A 23,133-nucleotide genomic window follows, 5' to 3' on the forward strand; every position below is an offset into this window, starting at 1 on the left:
CTCAGTGTTTCTTGTGGGTGCTAGTGGTCCTTTGCACAAAATCTTGTATAATCCTCTGTGGCGGCTGCACCGCCTACACCTTGTCTATTACCCGCAGCCCGGCTGTTGATATAAGCCTTCTCCGTGTATAAATTACCCAGGATTTTGATCTTTAACTATGAGGTCCTTTTCTACATTTAAGGCCACCTTTACTGAGGCATTTTCTGAATGCTCATCTAGCCTGAGGTGTTCAAATATATACGCTAAACCCCTTAATGTGTGAGGCACCCAGTCACCTTGATATTTTTTTATAATAGGATTAGGGATGAGCTTCGTGTTCGAGTCGAACCCATGTTTGACTCGAACATCGTCTGTTCACCCGTTCGCCGAATTGCGAACGATATGGGCCGTTCGCGCCAAATTCGTGTGGCGCGTCACGGCCCATAATTTACTGCGGCATCACAGTGCATTGCTGGCTGATGATTGGCCAAGCATGCACTATGACCCGCATGCTTGGCCAATCAAAGCTCCGTCTGAACAGAGAGCCGTAATTGGCCAAAGCCAAGGAGGCTTTGGCCAATTATGGCTCAGGGGATTTAGTACACGCCCCACACTATATAAGGCCGCCTGCACGGTGGCCCTGTGTAGTGTGTGTTCCGGCGTTGAAAGAGATAGACAGAGAGACAGTGTCATTTGATTTGAGTTAGATAGATTAGGCAGAACAGTCAGTCAGTTAGCTGCACTTACAGTGTATTGTGTATATATATATGCATCCCAGGTGTTGCATATATATATATATATATACACTGTATTCAGTTTAGCTAGATCCATTCCTGTTATCTTCTTACTGACAGGCAGGCTTGTCTTGTTACAGTAATTACAGCTACCTGAAGAAAATTGCTGGTGTTTTTTTGATCCTATTAGTACCACAGTCAGGCAGCTAGACTATTTACAGTTAGTGCAGTGCGTCCTGCTCACAGTGTTCAGCTAAAACTACAAGTTAGTGCTGTGCGCCCTGCTCACAGTGTTCAGCTAAAACTACAAGTTAGTGTGGTGCGTCCACCTCACAGTGTTCAGCTAAACCTACAAGTTATTTTTTTGCGAGCTCTGCACAGTGTTCACCTAAAGCTACCTGTAGAAGGTTGGTGGTGTTTTCCTGATCCTATCACTACCGCAGGCAGCTAAAAAAGCTACAAGTTAGTTTTTTGTGAGCTCTGCACAGTGTTCAGCTAAAGCTACCTGTAGAAGGTTGGTGGTGTTCTCATACTACAGGCAGGCAGTTGATTTTGCTAGCTGCAGTATCAGTACATATATATATATATATATATATATATATATATATATATATATATATATCCCAGCTTAGTGCAGCTACAGGCCATTAGTATGTCTGGAAGGCCAAGAAGGAGAGGCAGACAGTCACAAGCCAATAATAGAGGGAAAGCAGGCTGTGTGTCTAGTGCTGGTCGTAGAGACAGTGCATCCTCATCAGCACGTGGCCGTGGGACACGCTTGGCCTTTTTTTCGGCAGCTGGCCATGTTGAGTCGCAACATGCGGAAGACTTGGTCGAGTGGATGACCAAGCCGTCCTCATCCTCCTCATCCTCTCTCACCCATGCCCAGGGTACTTTGTCTGCCAAAGCAGTGGCCTCTTCCCTCGGCTCAATGTCATCAGTGACTCCTTCCCTAGCCCCACCATGTCCTCCTGAGGAGTCCCTCGAACTGTTTGACCACAGTGTTGGGTACATGCTCCAGGAGGATACCCAGCGTCTGGAAGGCTCTTATGATGATACTGAGCTTGATGAAGGCAGTAACATGAGCACGGACAGAGGGGGTGCCCAAGAAGGACAGCAATCTGGCAGTCATGCTCCCCCTGCTGCAGCATACTGCCAGGTTTGCTCCAGTGATGAGGAGGGAGGGGATGATGAGGTCACTGACTCAACGTGGGTGCCTGATAGGAGAGAGGAAGAGGAGGAGGAGGCGGCACATCACCAACGAGGCAGGATGCCCACCAGGGGCCAGCCTAAGGGCAGCACATTGACTGCATCACACCCCAAAGCTCCACATGTGCAGGGCGCTGCAGTCTCTGCGCGTTATTCAAAAAGTTCTTTGGTGTGGGCCTTTTTTGAGACGAATGCATCAGATCGCACCGCTGCTATTTGCAACATATGTCTCAAGCGTATCTCGCGTGGCCAAAACATCTCCCGCTTGGGCACCACATGCTTGACCAGACATATGTTGACCTGCCATGCAGTTCGTTGGCAAGCGTATCTAAAAGACCCACACCAAAGAACAAAGAGGACCTCTCCTTGCTCCTCATCAGCTGAGATCTCCAACCCCACTATACCTTCAGTCCTCTCTGAGACCTGCACTGAGAGGAATGAAGGTGTAGAATTAGGTGTGTCACAGCCAAGTACTTGTGGGCAATCTGCTTTTGGTACACCGACGTCAGATTGTACCAGGCAAATTTCCCTGCCCCAGCTGCTGCACCGCCGAAAGAAGTTTGCTCCCAGACATCCACATGCGCAGCGGTTGAATGCTAGCTTGGCAAAATTGCTAGCACTTCAACTGCTGCCTTTTCAGTTGGTAGACTCTGCCCCCTTCCGTGAGTTTGTGGAATGTGTGGTTCCTCAGTGGCAGGTAACCAAACGCCACTTTTTCTCACGGAAGGCGATTCCGGCTCTCTACCGGCATGTGGAAGGCAATGTCCATGCCTCGCTGGACAGGGAGGTCAGCGGTAAGGTGCATATTACTGCTGACTCATGGTCCAGCAGGCATGGACAGGGACGTTACCTAAGTTTCACGGCGCATTGGGTGACTCTGCTGGCAGCTGGGAAGGATGCAGGACAAGGTGCAGTAGTGTTGGAGGTTGTTCCGCCACCACGCCTCCAAAATGCTAATGATTGTGACACACCTCTCTCCTCCACCTCCTCCTCTTCTTCTTCCTCCATGGCCTCTTCCTGTGCTTTGTCCTCGGAACCAGCGGTGCTCCGTAGCCGTTCAAGGGGCTACGCAAGTACGCAGGCCAAAAGATGCCATGCGGTGCTTGAGCTGGTGTGCTTGGGGGACAGGAGTCACACTGGGGCAGAGGTTCTGTCAGCTCTGCAGGGGCAGGTTCAGAGGTGGTTGATGCCACGCCAACTTAAGGCAGGAATGGTGGTTTGCGACAATGGCACCAACCTCCTCTCTGCCCTCCGACAGGGACAAATGACCCATGTGCCCTGTTTGGCTCACGTCCTTAACTTGGTGGTGCAGCGGTTCTTGGGCAGGTACCCGGGCTTACAGGATGTCCTGAGGCAGGCCAGGAAAGTATGTGTGCATTTCCGCCGGTCATATAATGCCAGTGCTCGGCTGACGGACCTCCAAAAGGAGTTTAACCTGCCCAAGAACCGCCTAATATGTGACATGCCCACCAGGTGGAACTCAACATTGGCCATGCTGCAGCGGCTGCACATGCAGCAGAGGGCCATCAATGAGTATCTGTGCGACTATGGCACCAGGACAGGGTCAGGGGAGCTTGTTTTTTTTGCCCCCTTTATCCAGACAGTGTTCCTGCGTGCCCGCCGATCACACAGGAAGAGGACGAGGAGGAGGAGGAGGAGGAGGAAGATTTTGTCAGTATGGAGGTGGAGCCTGGCACTCAGCATCAGCATCAGTCTTTAAGGGATCAGTCCCAAGAAACACATGGACTTGTACGTGGCTGGGAGGAGGTGGCTGCGGACCATGTCGTCCTTAGTGACCCAGAGGACTCCGGACCGAATGCCTCAGCAAACCTACACTGCATGGCCTCCCTGATCCTGCAAAGCCTGTGTAAGGATCCTCGTATTCGTGGTATCAAGGAGAAGGACCAATACTGGCTGGCAACCCTCCTTGATCCACGTTACAAGGGTAAGGTTGCGGACCTTATCTTGCCATCGCAGAGGGAGCAGTGGATGAAACATCTTCGGGAGGCCTTGCAGAAAGGTCTGTGCAACGCGTTCCCAGAGACTGGGAGGTTACAAACTCCTGTTTCTCGACAACATGTTGCTATTATCTCCTGTGACTATGTACTGGATATGCTATTAAGATGCTGCTATACTTACTTGGATATTATGTGTTTTTATTCATATTATTTATGTTTAATAAATTTATAGTTTTTTATATCATATACCCTTTGTGGTCGTGCCTAGTCCAAGTCCAAGCCCTCCAATTCCATTCTCTATTTCGTAATGTAGGACGTGGCATAGAGCATTTCTTCTTTTATCCACAGCAGCACTCTGTGGTGATGCAAAATTGTCTATAGTATTCTTGTTTGTATCGTTGTCACTGTATGCCTGATGAAGGGGTTAATGTAGGAGCTCCATAACATTGTGCTGCTTGTTCTGGGACTAATAAAAGGGTCTACTTCAAGCATGTAATTGGCTAGTAATATTCTACCATTGAAGATTTCTGTCAATGATGCCATACAATTCACATCATTGCAGCACTCTTTTCTGCGTGGCTGAAAAACCTTTGGCAAGCACCATATTCCATATGAGCAGCATATTCTTGTCAGTACCTTTTTAAGGGCAGCACAGTGGTGTAGTGAGTAGCACTCTCGCCTAGCAGTAAGAAGGGTCGCTGGTTCAAATCCCAACCACGACACTGCCTGACTGGAGTTTGCTTGTTCTCCCTGTGCCTGTGTGGGTTTCCTCCGGGTACACCGGTTTCCTCCCACACTCCAAAGACATGCTGGTAGGTTAATTGGCTTCTGTCCAAAATTGGCCCTAGTATATGAATGTTAGAGACCTTGGATTGTGGGCTCCTTGAGGGTAGGGATCGATGTGAGTGTGTGATATATGTGTGGAGCGCTGCGTAAAAATTGACACATCGCTATATGGGTACCTTAAATAAAAATAGGGATAGTTGTAGACACGCACCCACACTTGCTCAGGTTGAACTTGATGGACTGGTGTCTTTATTCAACCTTACCAACTATGTAACTATAAGGTTGAGCAAAACCAGCTTGGGGGACAGGAGTCACACTAGGGGCAGAGGCTCTGTCAGCTCTGCAGGGGCAGGTTCAGGCTTCATGCACACGAGACTCCGGTGCAAACTCTGCTGAACACGTTTTTAAAAGCTGAAACCAGTGTTTAGAAACCCCCTTTTTCCCGCGTTTGCATGTCGCGTTTAGCAGCGTTTTACCGCGTTTGCGTCTAGAAGCGGTTAGTTAAGATAACAAAGACCCTCCCCAAGCTCAGAAAGCATGATAAATTTTAACTGCTGCAGAGCAGAGAATGACATTTTGCGACCCAAATTTGGGGCTCCATATCTCAGGGCCACTTAGAGCTAGGAACCCCAGAAGTGGAGTGCAAACACAGTGGAACTAGCACTGCAACATATCCAAAGTTCGGGTTCCTAGCACCAAGTGGCCCAGAGATATGGGGCCCCAAAGTCGGGTCGCAAAATGTCAAGCACTTTTCTGCAGCAGAGAATGACATTTTGCGACCTGACTTTGGGGCCCCATATCTCGGGGCAACTTGGTGCTAGGAACCCCAAATATATATTGTAGTGTTAGTTCCACTGTATTAGCACACCAAATTTGGGGTTCCTAGCACCAAGTGGCCCTGAGATATGGAGCCCCAAATTCGGGTCGCAAAATGTCTTTCTCTGCTGCAGTTTACCATCATATTTCTGTGTTTTCTGGTCCAAAAAATAGGGTTCCTTTAAAAACACTTATAAACGCAAACACGGCTAAATGCCGGTACCGTGGTGCTAACCTGGAAAAAGAAAAGAAAATAGTTGTATATTTTTAGCTGAAGTCCTACGTTCCTCAGAAAAAGTGGCCTGTCCAACAAGGACTACAAGCCTAGCAGCTAATCCATCACATTTTTCTTCAAATTTACAGTCTGTAAAAAGGAAGCCAAAATTGTTGCTTGCAGAAATTGCTATTTGTGGTGCATTTCTGTTTAATGCATTAAACACGCTCAGTGGCTCAGAAATTGTAGCCTGCACATATAGGCTTGATATCTGTGGTGCAAATATCCTGCAGTCAGTCTCTGAAACAAGGAACTCATTTTTTTAATTCCAGATATAATGTGCCTGCTCTCTCCATCAGACATTGCGCCCTATCCAATGAAGGCTTCAAAGGTGTGGTGAAAATCGGTTCATATTTTTTATTTACAATTTGACACAAAAGACATGAATTGTTTAATTCCCAGATGCAGTATTCCCACTCAGTCTTCCTGAAATTGCTGCCTGTCCATGCAGGTTAAGCCCTGTGGTGAAAATCTGTATCATTTTTCTTTCCGGGTGCAATGTATTTAATCTCTCCCTCAGAAATGGTGGCCTTTTCCAATAAAGGTTTAAAAGGTGTCCTGTACAAATAGACAATCATTTTTTGGACAATAAATCTGCCTGATCTCTCCCTGTGAAATAGTGGTGTATCAAAAAGCAGTGGTGGCTGGTGCTCCATTTTTTGGGGGGGCGGCAAACTAACCCCCCACCCATCCGCCCTGCCAGCCGCGCTCGCCAGCCCTGCACTTATACCATCCAGGTCCCAGGCGGCTTCAGCGGCTTCAGCGGCTTCCCCAGCATCTCCTCCAAGCCAATCCAGTTGCTTCTCCTCCCGGCCAATCCGGCTGCTTCTCCTCCCGGCCAATCCTGTCCCAGGACCCGCTCCCTGTCCTGATTGGCCAGGAGGAGAAGCAGGAAGACAAATGCGAATGTTGATCCTCTATTGTCACAAGTGGGTGGGCTTGGGGCCCATTGAAGCCAATTAGAGCCTCTAATTGGCTCTAATCACATGATTTACAAAAAAAACCAGAAAACCCAGTAGAACTCTATGCGTCCGGGGCCCTGCATGGAAATTAGGGGCCTGGGTGCATAGAGATTAGAGAGTGGTGCCCCTGCACCCTGCATGGAGATTAGGGGCTAAGCACATAGAGATTAGGGGGCGGCACCCCTGCGCCTTGCATGGGGATTAGGGGCCAGGCGCATAGAGAATTAGGGGGGCGGCGTCCCTGCGCCCTGCATGGAGATTAGGGGCCGGGCGCATAGAGATTAGGGGGCGGCCCCCCTGCCCCCTGCATGGGGATTAGGGGCTGAGCGCATAGAGATTAGGGGGTGGCGCCCCTGCCCCCTGCATGGGTATTAGGGGCCAAGCGCATAGAGATTAGGCCCCTTATGGACGGGCCTCAGCTTTCAAAAAGACTGCTGCAAATACTATTTTTCTGTGGTCAGTCTGAAAAAATATTTTTTTTTGTTTAACAAAGCTAAAATGGGCTGCAGCCAGCAATGGATGATTTTCGTGTGGCCATCGAGTGGTCGGGCATGTTGGAAATTTTTGGGAAGACAAACAAATTTATAATCAATGATGGGTGAATCGTGCAAAAAATATAATCGAAAAATAAATGTGTATGAGCTGTGACCTGGAGAGAAAGGAAGATTCCTGGACACAAAATTTATTTTCTGTAGCAACATGAGGTGAAATTGAAGGCTTGTTTGGTCAAATTTTGAAATCAATGGTGGCACCAACAGATTACAAAATGCATGTAATTTCTAGTTTGCAATCTACTAGGGTGGGGCAAGTGCTCGTTTTTTGAGCGTTTTGTTTTGTTTTTTTACTTGAGCGTTTTTTGGAACAGCACCTTTCATTTGAATGGGCCTCTCTCTGCTCTAAAAACGCTCAAAAAGAAGCTCACATACCAAATCTTGACACAGAGCCAGGAGTGTTTGTGGCTGTGATTTTTGTACCACAATTTGTCACTCCACAAAATCACCCCCATGTTTGGGGTGCCATTAAATCTGAGTTTCTCCCGCCCCTTTAAAAATGAACATACTGTAGCTGCTGACTTCTAACATTAGGACACTTACCTGTCCTGGAGTCCAGCGATGTCGGCACCGCAGCTGATGTTTCCACCGGTTGGTCGGGAGCTGCCGCCACCATCGTGTTTGAGGGAACCCAGCAGTGTAGCCTTTCGGCTTCACGGCCGGGTCCCTACTGCGCATGCGCAAAGCATGCTGCGCTCTCTCACTGGCCCGGCAGAAGGGGAGGAGAAGGGGGCGCACACGCGCCCGCTGCACTGCGGGGATGCCGATGCTCGTGGCCGATGGTCGCGATGACCGCCGGCCGCAAGCGATCGCGGGCACGAGAGGCAGAGCAGGGATGTGTGTGTGTGAACATAATATATGTATTATTTTTCTGTGCTATTCACAAACCCATATCTGCCTTTGAAAGGATCCATGCCTCCACGTTTTGCTCTATTGGGTATCTGCCGACCTTGTCAAGTAAAGGGTGTCATCTGTTTGTTGTCTGTTTGTTACTGCATGTTTTTTAAACAATTTTGTGATATATTTTATAATTTACTGCCTCGTGTTATGCCCACAAAGTCACGCAATTTTTTAAAGAGTTTTTTCTCTTTTCAACCCTTTTGTCTATTATCATTAACCAATTCCATATCAAAAAAACATAACGCCACAAAATGATACTTGGCTCTGTATTCTCTGAAAGGAGCGGTACTAGGAGGTGGATAGAAGATGAAGACAAGGGATGGAGCTTAGAGGTAGATCAGGGTGGAGAGAGTACCTGCACCTATTCTTTGAGAAAAAAGCCCTGAATGTAACTGATATAGCTAGAAGCAGGGCTTTTTTTCAGCGGGAATGTGGGGGAACGCGGTTCCGGGACCTCCAGTACTGAATGGGGTGTGCTGGAGGGTCTATTGATCCCGGCTGCTGGGGGATCTTATGTTGCTAGGGGAGCAGTCACTTGTTGCTGGGAGGGATCTACTGTTGAGGGAGGGGTCTATTGTTGCTGGCTACTGGCAGATCTACTGTATTATAAGGTTGGGGGTCTATTGTTGCTGGGGGAGAGGGGTTATTGTTGTGGGGGTAGTATTTTGTTGCAGGGGGCCTATTGCTGCTGGGGGATCTATTGTTGCTGATGGGAAAATGTTGTTGCTGGGGGGGGGGATCTATTGTTCTTGAATGCAGAAGATTATGCTCGGAGGTAGGTAGGGGATGGAGACAAGGGGTGAAGCAAGGAGAAAAAATCCCTGGTTAGATGCCATCTTTTTTTGTATATTAGAGGTATTGTTATACCTCAGATGATATCTTCAGAGCTTGGCTGCCGTGGTAAACATTGAAATCTATTTAGAAAAATTAACTGTGCAATTGGTACAGCCATAGTAAGAAGAGCCGGTGTCTTGCTGAGAAAGTTCCCTCGGCGGAAAAGTTCCCCCACTGTACTGTGCAGGCGCAGCGCCTGCGCAGTACGAAATACTGTCCGCCACCGGAGATAGCCGAAGCTCAAACTCTTCAATCAGCTGTACACGGCGCCTGCGCCCTAGGTCCAGGTTCCTTCCCACCATCCAAGTGGACCTAGAGGGGGAATCTTCGCCGTGCCCGAAGCGTGGCGAGCGAAGCGTGCCCGCGAGGGGCCCTCTTACAGGTGCCGTGTACAGCTGATTTTCAGCTATTCTGCTTCGGCTATTTTTGCCGGATCCTACTGTGCAGGCGCAGCGCCTGCGCAGTAGAGGGAGGGACTTATCCGCCGAGCGGAACTTTCTCGGCAGAACACAGGTAAGACTGTAATAGTTGAAGTGTCGTTTATTGGTACATCAGAGTGACAATAAAACAATAATTCTGACGCGTTTCGACAATAGCCATAGTTGTAGCTCTTGGTGCAGCCATCACAAATAATCCCTGTCTCTACTCCTCACCTCACTCCTTCAGTCTCCTCTCGGATTAATATCTTACTAACTGACATATCAGTACGGATGTCGCACCTCTTCCTCAAACTCAATCTTTCTAAAACTGAGCTCATAATATTTCCTCCTGCCCGTATCCCCTCCCCTGACTTCTCCATCAAGATCAATAATACAACCATCAGTCCCTCCCCTCATGCCAGGGTACTAGGTGTAATCCTAGACTCTGACTTGTCCTTTCAGCCCCACATCCAATCGCTGTCCAAATCTGGCAGATTCCACCTCCGTAACATCTCCAAAATACGCCCCTTTTAACCGTTGAAGCAACTCATTCAATCCATTGTTATCTCTCGGAATGACTATTGGAACTTCCTCCTCATTGGTCTACCTCTCCGCAAGCTATCCCCTCTTCAGTCTATCATTATTATTATTATTATACAGGATGTATATAGTGCTGACATTTTACGCAGTGCTTTACAGCATTCGGGCAGACATTACAATTACAATACAATTACAATACCATTTGATACAGGAAGAATCAGAGGGCCCTGCTCATTAGAACTTACAATCTAGGAGGGAGGGTCGAGTGATACGAAAGGGTAATAACTGTTGGGGGATTAGCTGCTGAAGAAAATTAAAAAAAACAGTTGTTAGGTGGAGGCAGAGTAGGCTTCTCCGAAGAGAAAAGTTTTAAGGGATGAACTGAAGTAAAGAGAGATTTGGAGAATAGTCTGACAGATTGGGGTAGAGGATTCCAGAGGACAGAAGTGGTTCAGGAGTCCTGGAGGTGAATACGGGAGAAGGTGACAAGGGAGCTAGAGAGCAGGAGGTCTTGGGAGGAACAAAAATGAAGATTAGGTTGGTATTTTGAGACTAGGTTAGTGATGTAGCTGGGGGCAGAGTTGTGGATGGCTTTGTAAGTTATTGTTATTATTTTGAATTTAATTCGTTGGGCGAGTGGCAGCCAATGGAGGGATTGGCAGAGAGGGGTAGCAGACGCTGAGCGGTTTGTAAGGTGGATGAGTCTGGCAGCAGCATTCATGATGGACTGAAAGTGGGAGGAGCCTATTTAAAGCCTGGCCAATGAGGAGGCAGTTGCAGTAGTCGAGGTGAGAGATAACCAGGGAGTGGATCAGGAGCTTTGTGGTTTCATTGGTTACGAATGGACGTAGTTTGGAGATGTTGCGAAGGTTGAGGCGGCAAGCTTTGGAAAGGGATTGGATGTGAGGCTGTAAGGAGAGTTCAGAGTCCAGGATAACACCTAGCACCTTGGCATGTGGGGATGGGTGACAGAGAAGTCAGGGGAAGAGGCACTTGGAGGAGGAAATATTATGAGCTCGGTTTTGGATAAGTTGAGTTTGAGGAAGTGGTGTGACATCCAGACAGATATGTCTGTTAGTAAGTTAGTAACGTGTGAGGAGACTGATGGAGTGAGTTGAGGGGTGGAGAGATAGACTTGGGTGTCAATGATATTGAGAGCCATGTCAAGCTGACCCATGGAAGAGGTGTAGATTGAAAATAAGAGAGGTCCAAGAACAGAACCTTGGGGGACCCCGACAGAGAAGGGTAGAGGAGAGGAGGAAGTAAAATTGTATCACGAATGCTGCTGCTGGACTCATCCACCTTACCAACCGCTCAGTGTCCTCCACCCCTCTCTCCCAATCCCTCCACTGGTTTCCATTCAGTGTCTGTCACCCCCACTCCGCCAATCACTCCACTGGTTTCCATTCAGTGTCTGTCACCCCACTCTGCCAATCCCTTCACTGGCTTCCCATTGCCCAACTTATAAAATTCAAAACACTAACTCTAACATACAAAGCCATTTACAATTCTTCCCCAAGCTACATCACCAATCTTGTCTCCAAATATCACCCAAACCGTCCTCTCCGCTCCTCCCAAAACCTCCTTCTCTCTAGTTATCTTGTCTCCTCCTCCCATGCTCATCTCCAGGACTTCTCCAGAGCCTCTCCCATCCTCTGGAACTCTCTACCCCAATCTGTCTGGCCATCTCCTACTCTGTCCACTTTTAGATGATCCCTGAAAACGCATCGCTTCAGGGTGGCCTATCCTGCCTTCAGCTAACAACTGAATCTTCTACTTCCCTCATCAGTTCATCCCACACACAGTGGCGGTGTTTTTTTTTTTTTGGGGGGGGGCAGCAAACAATGCACCCACAGCCACCACCCCCCTGGTTGATCACGTCACCCGCACCCCACCCCCATGGGTTGGTCGGGTCAAACGCATCCCCCACTCACCCCTGGTCGGTCAGCCCTGCACTTATCCCATCTATGGCGTAGGCGGGCCTTTTCCTCCGGGCGACGGATTCTTCTGCGTCTCCTCATGGTAGCCGTGCATCTCCTCCCTCCTCCTACTAGACCAATAGGATCGCTTCTCCTTTCGGCCAATCAGGAAACGGGTTTCAAGACCCGCTTCCTGATTGACTGGGAGGAAAATCAGTGTGACAATAGCGAATATTCATTCGCTATTGTCACACAACTGGGTGAGCACTGCGCCCCGAGCCCACCCTTTATTGAAGCCAATTAGAGCCTCTGGCTCTAATCACGTGCTTCAAAATAAAAAAACATTGGAATCCATGTGTCCGACGCCCTGCATGCAGATTAGGGGGCCAGACGCATGGATAGAGGGGCGGCGCCCCTGCCCCCCTAACGGACGGCCCACCACTACCCTCACAGTTATTACCTTTTGTTTCACCAGCCCCTCCCTATTAGATTGTAAGCTCCCAGGAGCAGGGTCCTCCTAACCCTCTTGTATTGAATTGTATTGTTGCTGCATTATCTCCATTTATATTGTAAAGCACTGAGCAGACTGTTGCTACTATATAAATCCTGAATAATAATAATAATAATAATAATAATAATAATAATAATAATAATAATAATGTATGTATTATGTGTGGAATGACATTTTCTTTTTATTTCCTATGATCATCAGCTCCATCTAGTGGCCATAATGCAGTATTTTTCTGAAATACCTCCATCAGGAAACTACCACATTATGGCCACTAGATGGAGCTGATAATCGTAAGGAAAAAAATTGAAAATTAAATTTCATTCATATAACAAAAATGACAGGTAATATTCGGGACAGGGGAGGCATTTGCACAGTGAATTTCTATATAGATGGACCCCATTGTGTGTCATCTCATCCACGTCCTAAGTTTGGCATTATACATCTATATCACTACATATCATGTCATTATACATCTATATCACTACATATCATGTCATTATACATCTATATCACTACATATCATGTCATTATACATCTATATCACTACATATCGTGTCATTATACATCTATATCACTACATATCATGTCATTATACATCTATATCACTACATATCGTGTCATTATACATCTATATCACTACATATCGTGTCATTATACATCTATATCACTACATATCGTGTCATTATACATCTATATCACTACATATCGTGTCATTATACATCTATATCACTACATATCGTGTCATTATACATCTATATCACTACATATCATGTCATTATACATCTATATCACTACATATCATGTCATTATACATCTATATCACTACATATCGTGTCATTATACATCTATATCACTACATATCATGTCATTATACATCTATATCACTACATATCGTGTCATTATACATCTATATCACTACAAATTGTGTGGGAATTTCCTGGTACTCTTAGACCCCTTTCACACTTCAGCGCTTTACAGGCGCTACAGCGCTAAAGAAACTGCCTGCATAGCGCCTGTAAAGCGCCTCTCCTGTCTCTCCAGTATGAAAGCCCCGAGGGCCCTTCACACTGGAGCGGTGCGCTGGCAGGACGGTAAAAAAAGTCCTGCAAGCCGCATCTTTGGTGCGGTGAAGGAGTGGTGTATACACCTCTCCTCCACCGCTTCTACCCATTAAAATGAATGGGCAACGCTGCTGAACCGCTGGCAAAGCGCCGGCAAACGACCCCGCTAGCGGGCGAAAACCCCAGCTAAAAATAGCGGCCCTTTACCGCTGATGGCGCCGGCGCCCCAGTGTGAAAGGGGCCTAAGGCCCCTTTCACACTGAGGCGCATCTAAACTGCCAGTAAAACATTTGAGCGCTTTTGAAGAGCTTTTCTTTCATTTCAATGGAGAGGGGCATTTTTTCACCACCCTGCCAGCGCCCTGCCCCATTGTGAAAGCATTCATTGATTTTAATGGAAATAGGTTTTCAGTAGCTTTTTTAAGCGTGAAAGTGCCTGAAAAGTGCCTCAGTGTGTAGGCGTGTGCACCCAAAAGCTCAAGCACACATACGTGTGTATATGTATGTATGTATGTATATATGTATATATATATATATATATATATATATATATATATATATATATATATATATATATAAGTATTGGGACGCCTGCCTTCACACACACATGAACTTTAATGGCATTCCAGTCTTAGTCCGTAGGGTTCAGTATTACGTTGGCCCGCCCTTTGCAGCTATAACAGCTTCAACTCTTCTGGGAAGGCCGTCCACAAGGTTTAGGAGGGTGTCTATGGGGATGTTTGACCATTCTTCCAGAAGAGCATTTCTGAGGTCAGGCACTGATGTTGGACGAGGAGGCCTGGCTTGCAGTCTCAGTTCTAATTCATCCCAAAGGTGTTCTATCGGGTTGAGGTCAGGACTCTGTGCAGGCCATTCAAGTTCCTCTACCCCCAAACTCACTCATCCATGTCTTTATGGACCTTGCTTTGTGCACTGGTCCAAACAATTTGGTGGAGGGGGGATTATGGTATGGGGGTTGTTTTTCAGGGGTTTGGCTTGGCCCCTTAGTTCTACTGAAGGGAACTCTTAAGGCGTCAGCATACCAAGACATTTTGGACAATTTCATGCTCCCAACTTTGTGAGAACAGTTTGGGGATGGCCCCTTCCTGTTCCAACATGACTGCGCACCAGTGTACAAAGCAAGGTCCCTAAAGACATGGACTTAGCAGGGGTTGTGGGAAATTAACTTCAAGTACAATAATTCACATTATAACCGTAACTAAAACATACATAATTAAGTATAACACTCTAAAAAATATAAAATTCCAAAGTGCTATAATGGTGTAAACCTCCCAACTAAAAAGTTGTTGCACTTGAAGGTAATTTGTATTGCAATTATCTGTAGAGGGGTTTCCACCATCCCTGCTAAGGCAGCACTGATGGGCACTGATTGGCAGCACTGATTGGCAGCGTTGATGGGCACTAATTGGTAGCACTGATGTGCACTGATAGGCAGCACTGATAGGTGGCACCGATGGGCAGCACTGATGGGCACTGAATGTCAGCACTGGCACTGATACGCGGCACTGATGGGCACTGATATGCATCACTGATGAGCTCCGATTGGTTGCACTTATGGGCACTGATAGGCTCTGATTCGCAGCACTGAATGGCAGCACTGATGGACACTGATTGGCACTGATAGGCAGCACTGATCGGAAGTGCTGATGGACACTGATGGGCACTGATAGGCTGCACTGATGGGCACTGATAGGCAGCACTGATGCGCACTGACTGGCAGCACTGATTGGCACTGATAGGCAGCACTGATGGGCACCAATTTGTTAATACTGATGGGCACTGATATGCAGCACTGATGGGCACTGATTGACAGCATTGGTTGGCACTGATTTACAGCATTGGTTGGCACTGATAGGCCGCATTGATTGGCACTGATAGGCAGCACTGACTGGCACTGGTTGGCACTGATAGGCAGCATTGGTTGGCACTGATAAGCAGCACTGGCACTGATAGGCAGCACTGGTTGGCACTAATAGGCAGAAATGGTTGGCACTGATAAGCAGCACTGGCATGGATAGGCAGTACAGGTTGGCACTGATAGGCAGCAATGGGTGGCACAGATAGGGGAGAGGGGGAGTTTCACTGTCAGCAGATCGTGAGAATTGCCAGAGCTGTTCAGTGTATGAAACTGTCAGATAATGACAGTGCATGCAGGGAGAGAGACCAGCTGTCAAAAGTCAGTGGTGATGTCGGTGGTGGGTGGGCCGCTACACCAGCCGATAGGATGGGTCTGGGTGGGCCGCTACATTTCTCTGGCTCTGCCCCCTCTCCGACACCTCTTCTAACACCGCGTCACTAACAAGAAGGATCCCATCGAGTGTCATCTCTGCAGGTATGGAGCCTTCGGTTTAATGCTGTGAGTCTGCTCCGTCCATCTACTAGCCTCATACATCTAGTCGGTGATCCATCTGTTTGTTAGGATATCTGCATTTTTGGGTTTGCCATCTGGTAAGGAGGCTCTCGGCTTGGCTTTGGTGCACTGATTTGCTACATTCACTGGGTGTCTCTCATGCACTTTTCTCCTTTTTTGAGTGTTATTGTGTGAGTGTTATTCTACCGTATTTATTGGCGTATAACACGTACCCCAAGTTTAGGAGGGAATTTTAAGGAAAAAAACCTTTAGGAGGGAAGTTTAAGGAAAAAAAACTTACATTAAAATGCCCATCAATGCAGCCTCATCAGTGTTCATCTGCAGCCTTGTCAGTGTCAGTGCAGCTTTGCCCCAGTGCAGCCTTGTCAGTGCAGCTTTGCCCCAGTGCAGCCTTGTCAGTGCAGCTTTGCCCCAGTGCAGCCTTGTCAGTGCAGCTTTGCCCCACGATCGCCGCCGACATACACATAGCCTGTAGATTTAAATATGGCGCCGCGGAGTTTGGAGCTGAACGAGCGCCACCGAGATCACAGTGACTGGGCGGAGCCGAGATACACATAGCCGACTGTACTCGGCTCTTCTCGGCGCCGCTCACAGTCACGCCCAGTCCTGCCCTATGATGGACATCAAACAGGTCCAATGGCGGGACTGTGAGCGGCGCCGAGAAGAGCCGAGAGTACACTCGGCTATGTGTATCCCGGCTCCGCCCAGTCACTGTGATCTCGGCGGCGCTCGTTCAGCTCCGAACTCCGCAGTGCCATATTTAAATCTACACACTATGTGTATGTCGGCGGCGATCACCGTGATCGCTCGCAATTAGCGGGGATCGTGTATAACACGCACCCACTATTTTCCCCTGATTTTAAGGGGGAAAAAGTGCGTGTTATATGCCGATAAATACGGTAATTTATCTTAATTGCTTACCTGTGACAATGTTACGCTATGCCATATTTATTTTCTTTTCCGGGATGATTTCGTAATGTGGAATCAACGTTATCCTGTGATTTAAGTCTGCTACGAATCCATCATATTGTGACTATTTTCCAATCAAGGCCCGGGCTGGGTTTAAGCCATCAGTCTAATTGGCTCACCTTTCTGGTAAGCATGTAATTCATCAGTTGGGGATTCACTTCGTTATGTCAAATCACTGAGTGTTATTTTTGAATTATTGGAACATTCATTATTTTGGACTTTATTCAGCACTATCACAAGAAGTCTAATTTTTATATATGTCTTGTATTGATATAAATTTTTTTCACAAAAATTTGTTTTCACAATTAGTTTAATATATATATACTCTATATATTTTTTGCTTCATAGCTTATACTGAAAAGTAAATATTCTTTTCAGGTTTAATATAAATTTTTACATTTTTTGCACAGCTTCTCTGTTCCGTATTTGTTTTGTGCATATCCCACAATAAGCCGCTGCTTACTAGGTTCTTCCAAGCGCAGTTTTTTCTTCTTTCTTTTTAATAGTAGTACAAAACGGCAGGAGTGCAACAACAAAAATGCTGATAACGATACCGATACCAATCGTACACATCTGAAAAGGAAAAGAAAACCACAATTAGGATCAAAGAGAAACAGAAGATGTAGCCCCGCCCTTTTCCACCTTTTTGATGCGTCATAGTGTGACCATATATCAGGCCAGTGGCGTCGCTAGGGGGTGGCTTCTGGGGCTATAGCCCTGAATCTAGGACCCATAGCCCTGAGTCTCTGCAGGGGTCCCCAACCACTGGGCCGCGGCATCCCTGCAGCTGGGCCGCGAGTGCGGTGGGCCGCATGACAGAGCCAGAGAGCCGGCAGGCAGAACAGGAGAGCTGGACAGGAGGCAGGCCGCAGCACAGAGCCGGAGATCAGGCGGGCAGCATGACCGAGCCAGAGAGCCAGCCGGCGGGCAGCACGGAAAAGAGCCAGAGAGCGGGCGGGCGAGTGAGAGAGCAGAGAGATGACATCATCTCTCACCACCCGGCCTGCATTACCGCTGTTGCCCCCTCGCTGTGCAGCTGCGGGCAGCAGAAAGATTACATTATCTCTCACTGCCCACCCTCTCTCTGGGGACACTGATGTAAGGGGAAGGTTCTCTGGGGACCCTGATGTAATGAGGGGGGCTTTGGGGACCCTAATATAGGTGAGGGGATCTCTAGGGAAACTAAAGTAAGAGGGGGCCTCTCTGGGGACCCTGATGAAATGAAGGGGGCTCTGGAGACCCTGATGTAAGGGGGAGCCTCTCTGGGGAACCTGATGTAAAGAGGGGGGTTCTGGGGACCCTGATTTAAGAGGAGGGCTCTCTGGGGATCCTGATGTAACGATTATATTATATATATATATATATATATAGTGGGGACGGAAAGTATTCCGATCCCCTTAAATTTTTCACTCTTTGTTATATTGCAGCCATTTGCTAAAATCATTTAAGTTCATTTTTTTCCTCATTAATGTACACACAGCCCCCCATATTGTACACACAGCCCCCCATATTGTACACACAGTGTCATGAAGATCCTGCCAATAATCAGCGATCCAGACGCAGGGGGACACGGCCGCGGGTTCCACTGCGCATGCGCACGCGTTCACGGGTGCTGTCACGCACGGGCACGCGCACGCGCACTCCCGCTAGTGCCAGGCGGGCTATTTAAACCGGCCTGTCACACTCCATCCCCGCTGTCTGCTCTACAGCGTTCCGTGTGCCTTAACCTGATCTGACCTGTGTACTCTGCCTATCTGACCCGGCTTCCTGTTAGACCATCCTGCTATCCGCCTGCACCAGACCCTCTTGGCTTGCCTGACCATCCCTCTGTGTTGTCCCTGGTACCTCTGCTGATCGACCGATACCGACCTCTGGCTTGTTTGACCACCCTTCAGTCTGACACCTGTATCCAGCGTTCCAGTCTACTACCTGCTGCCTTGTTCCTGGTTCCAGTCCAGCGTTCCAGTCTACTACCTGCTGCCTTGTTCCTGGTTCCAGTCCAGCGTTCCAGGCTACTACCTGCTGCCTTGTTCCAGGTTCCAGTCCAGTGTTCCAGGCTACTACCTGCTGCTTGTTCCAGGTTCCAGTCCAGCGTTCCAGTCTACTACCTGCTGCTTGTTCCTGGTTCCAGTCCAGCGTTCCAGTCTACTACCTGCTGTCTTGTTCCTGGTTCCAGTCCAGTGTTCCAGGCTACTACCTGCTGCCTTGTTCCAGGTTCCAGTCCAGTGTTCCAGGCTACTACCTGCTGCTTGTTCCAGGTTCCAGTCCAGCGTTCCAGGCTACTACCTGCTGCTTTGTTCCTGGTTCCAGTCCTGCTTACTTACCTGCTTACTTACCTGCTTCCTTATCTGCTGTGGTTCCGGACCTCTCTGTGATTCAGCGTCCTCTACAGCTTCTGGACCCAGAGGGTGTCACCACTCCTGAACTTCCGGTGACTGTCGATCCTGCCAGGCACCCATACCACTCCTCACTCCTGGCCTTCTGTCTCCATTCCAGAGGAACAGGAGTGGGAGCTGTAAGGGAGGTCCTTCTCTGCACTTCAGGCTCACAACCCACCAGGTACGTGACACACAGCGCCCCAATATTATACACACAGCCCCCCTTATTGTACACAACAGCACTCCATATTGTACACACAGCACCCCATATTGTACACACAGCACCCCATATTGTACACACAGCACCCCCATATTGTACACACAGCCCCCCATATTGTACACACAGCACCCCATATTGTACACACAGCACCCCATATTGTACACACAGCACCCCATATTGACAGAAAAACACAGAATTGTTGACATTTTTGCAGATTTATTAAAAAAGAAAAACTGAAATATCACATGGTCCTAAGTATTCAGACCCTTTGCTCAGTATTTAGTAGAAGCACACTTTTGATCTAATACAGCCATGAGTCTTTTTGGGAAAGATGCAACAAGTTTTTCACACCTGGATTTGGGGATCCTCTGCCATTCCTCCTTGCAGATCCTCTCCAGTTCTGTCAGGTTGGATGGTAAACGTTGGTGGACGGCCATTTTTAGGTCTCTTCAGAGATACTCAATTGGGTTTAAGTCCGGGCTCTGGCTGGGCCATTCAAGAACAGTCACGGAGTTGTTGTGAAGCCACTCCTTCGTTATTTTAGCTGTGTGCTTAGGGTCATTGTCTTGTTGGAAGATAAACCTTCGGCCCAGTCTGAGGTCCTGAGCACTCTGGAGAAGGTTTTTGTCCTGGATATCCCTGTACTTGGCCGCATTCATCTTTCCCTCGATTGCAACCAGTCGTCCTGTCCCTGCAGCTGAAAAACACCCCCACAGCATGATGCTGCCACCACCATGCTTCACTGTTGGGACTGTATTGGACAGGTGATGAGCAGTGCCTGGTTTTCTCCACACATACCGCTTAGAATTAAGGCCAAAAAGTTCTATCTTGGTCTCATCAGACCAGAGAATCTTATTTCTCACCATCTTGGAGTCCTTCAGGTGTTTTTTAGCAAACTCCATGTGGGCTTTCATGTGTCTTGCACTGAGGAGAGGCTTCCGTCGGGCCACTCTGCCATAAAGCCCCGACTGGCGGAGGGCTGCAGTGATGGTTGACTTTCTACAACTTTCTCCCATCTCCCGACTGCATCTCTGGAGCTCAGCCACTGTGATCTTTGGGTTCTTCTTTACCTCTCTCACCAAGGCTCTTCTCCCCTGATAGCTCAGTTTGGCCAGACGGCCAGCTCTAGGAAGGGTTCTGGTCGTCCCAAACGTCTTCCATTTAAGGATTATGGAGGCCACTGTGCTCTTAGGAACCTTAAGTGTAGCAGAAATTTTTTTTGTAACCTTGGCTAGATCTGTGCCTTGCCACAATTCTCTCTCTGAGCTCTTCAGGCAGTTCCTTTGACCTCATGATTCTCATTTGCTCTGACATGCACTGTGAGCTGTAAGGTCTTATATAGACAGGTGTGTGGCTTTCCTAATCAAGTCCAATCAGTATAATCAAACACAGCTGGACTCACATGAAGGTGTAGAACCATCTCAAGGATGATCAGAAGAAATGGACAGCACCTGAGTTATATATATGAGTGTCACAGCAAAGGGTCTGAATACTTAGGACCATGTGATATTTCAGGTTTTCTTTTTTAATAAATCTGCAAAAATGTCAACAATTCTGTGTTTTTCTGTCAATATGTGGTGCTATGTGTACATTAATGAGGAAAAAAAATTAACTTAAATGATTCTACCAAATGGCTGCAATATAATAAAGAGTGAAAAATTTAAGGGGGTCTGAATACTTTCTGTCCCATATGTATATATATATATATATATATATATATATATACACACACATATACACACACACACACACACATATATATGTGTGTATACTACCCAAACGTACAACCTTGTTCACTTCGCTGCTATGGGCTCTAGCCCCAGATCTTTTGTAGACCTAGCAATGCCCCTGGTGTATATAGGATTGTATCATTTTTTTTTTCCCTTTTTTTTTTTGGGTTGAACTAGATGGACTTGTCTTTTTTCAACCAGAATTACTATGTAAATGTGAGGTCCTGGAAGAAAGTTTGCTGAATTTCTGGGAACGCCCATTACCAACTCTTCTGAATGTGCAGCTCAGCTAATCTCTACCTTGTAGCCAAATTGCAAACTGATGAAAGTTTGCTTACACTGATTCATTGTAGAGTCATGACCCAAATTTGGAGAACATAGGAAGAACATAAAGCAAAAGAACTTGTATCCTTACTGAAGAGCGGTATCGTTTTCTCAGTGTTTGAGTATCGGGTCCTGGATCTGGCATTGAAATTATTGTTTCTTCACGCTGTATTGAACAAATGGAAGGGAGACTTATTGGTCAATAAAATCAAAAATGTCCTACGAGCCTCCACTAACTCTAAATCCAGTAATATCTCTTTACTCTTATAAATCAGCTGTAAGAGTTACACATGTCTCATACAGCATGCAGGGGTAATCCAATCTAGTATATATACACTGCGCTATCAGAAGTATGAGTCTAAATACTAAAATATAATACTATAAAATAATTTAAAGTGATAATAGTGCAATACATGTAAATAATAATGTCATAATATAATAATAAATAATCATGCAATATTGCGATGAAATAAAATAAAGTGACAATGTGCAATCACGTGATGAATGACTGTATGTTTAAAACACAAAAGTCCATAGAATCATAGAAAGCAATTGATCCAAACTCCTCAAGATAAGGTAAAGTGAAAGTGCTTCAATTTGCTGTGCAAAGTTCAAAATGATGACAATCTATAAGTGCTTCATAAAATATATTGCAATTCTCAGAAAATGCTGTGAAGGTGATCCAATAACAAGATGCCGTGTTCTCACTCAGGTGCTCCCCCCAGGTATTGGACGCTCACCTTAGAGCGTGTGACCTTGCTCTTAAGCCTGGTCAATACACGCCTTAGAACCACTTCTGGGTTCAGCAGTATATCCGGAATCCTGGACTGGTCCCCACTTATACCTCGGTATGTCAATAGAGAAAGGAGGACTTCATAGTGTAGTATGTTAAAACAATTTATTGAAACACAATAAAAAATCCGGAACAGGGTACTCACAATAGCCAGGTGTGTCAGTGCGCCACTCTACAACAAGCGTGAATGAGTTGGAGAAAACTGGCCGATAACGGGATGGTGTGCTGATCATTCCCGGCAGATAGCCTGCCACACGTTCCGTCCTGTCCCCTTCCCCAATGCGTGTCGATACAAGGGGTTTCCTATCTTCCTCAGGGGGCAATATTGTGTTTCAATAAATTGTTCTAACATACTACACTATGAAGTCCTCCTTTCTCTATTAACATACTGAGGTATAAATGGGGACCAGTCCAGGATTCCGGATATACTGCTGAACCCAGAAGTGGTTCTAATGCGTGTATTGACCAGGCTTAACAGCAAAGTCACAGGCTCTAAGGTGAGCATCCAATACCTGGGGGGGAGCACCTGAGTGAGAACACAGCGTTTTGTTATTTGAACATCTTCACAGCATTTTCCGAATTGCAATGGCTTTTATGAAGCACTTATAGATTGCCATCATTTTGAACTTTGCACAGCAAATTGAAGCACTTTCACTTTACCTTATCTTGAGGAGTTTGGATCACTTGCTTTCTATGATCCTATGGACTTTTGTGTTTTAAACATACAGTCATTCATCACGTGATGGCACATTGTCACTTTATTTTATTGTATCACAATATTGTATGATTATTTATTATTATATTATGACATTATTATTTACATGTATTGCACTATTATCACTTTAAATTATTTTATAGCATTATATTTTAGTATT

The 23,133-nt window shown here is 46.8% G+C and overlaps 1 protein-coding gene across 2 annotated transcripts in view; it reads right to left on the reverse strand.

Moving 5' to 3' along the window:
- Positions 1–17,038: 17,038 nt before the first annotated feature.
- LOC141148167 (uncharacterized) overlaps positions 17,039–23,133 on the reverse strand; it is a 113,083-nt gene continuing 106,988 nt past the window's right edge. The window contains exons 6-7 of one of the 2 annotated variants that reach the window (XM_073635354.1): positions 21,557–21,631; positions 17,039–17,386 (exon numbers count right to left, since the gene is read on the reverse strand). In XM_073635354.1, the coding sequence (XP_073491455.1) occupies positions 17,276–17,386; positions 21,557–21,631 (186 nt within the window). In that variant the 3' untranslated portion in view covers positions 17,039–17,275. Of the gene's footprint in view, positions 17,387–21,556; positions 21,654–23,133 lie in introns of both variants that reach the window. The other variant, XR_012245175.1, reaches the window with a different exon arrangement.

The sequence above is a fragment of the Aquarana catesbeiana genome, linkage group LG06 (assembly GCF_042186555.1).
Source record: "Aquarana catesbeiana isolate 2022-GZ linkage group LG06, ASM4218655v1, whole genome shotgun sequence".
In the NCBI taxonomy this organism is placed as follows: Eukaryota; Metazoa; Chordata; class Amphibia; order Anura; family Ranidae; genus Aquarana; species Aquarana catesbeiana.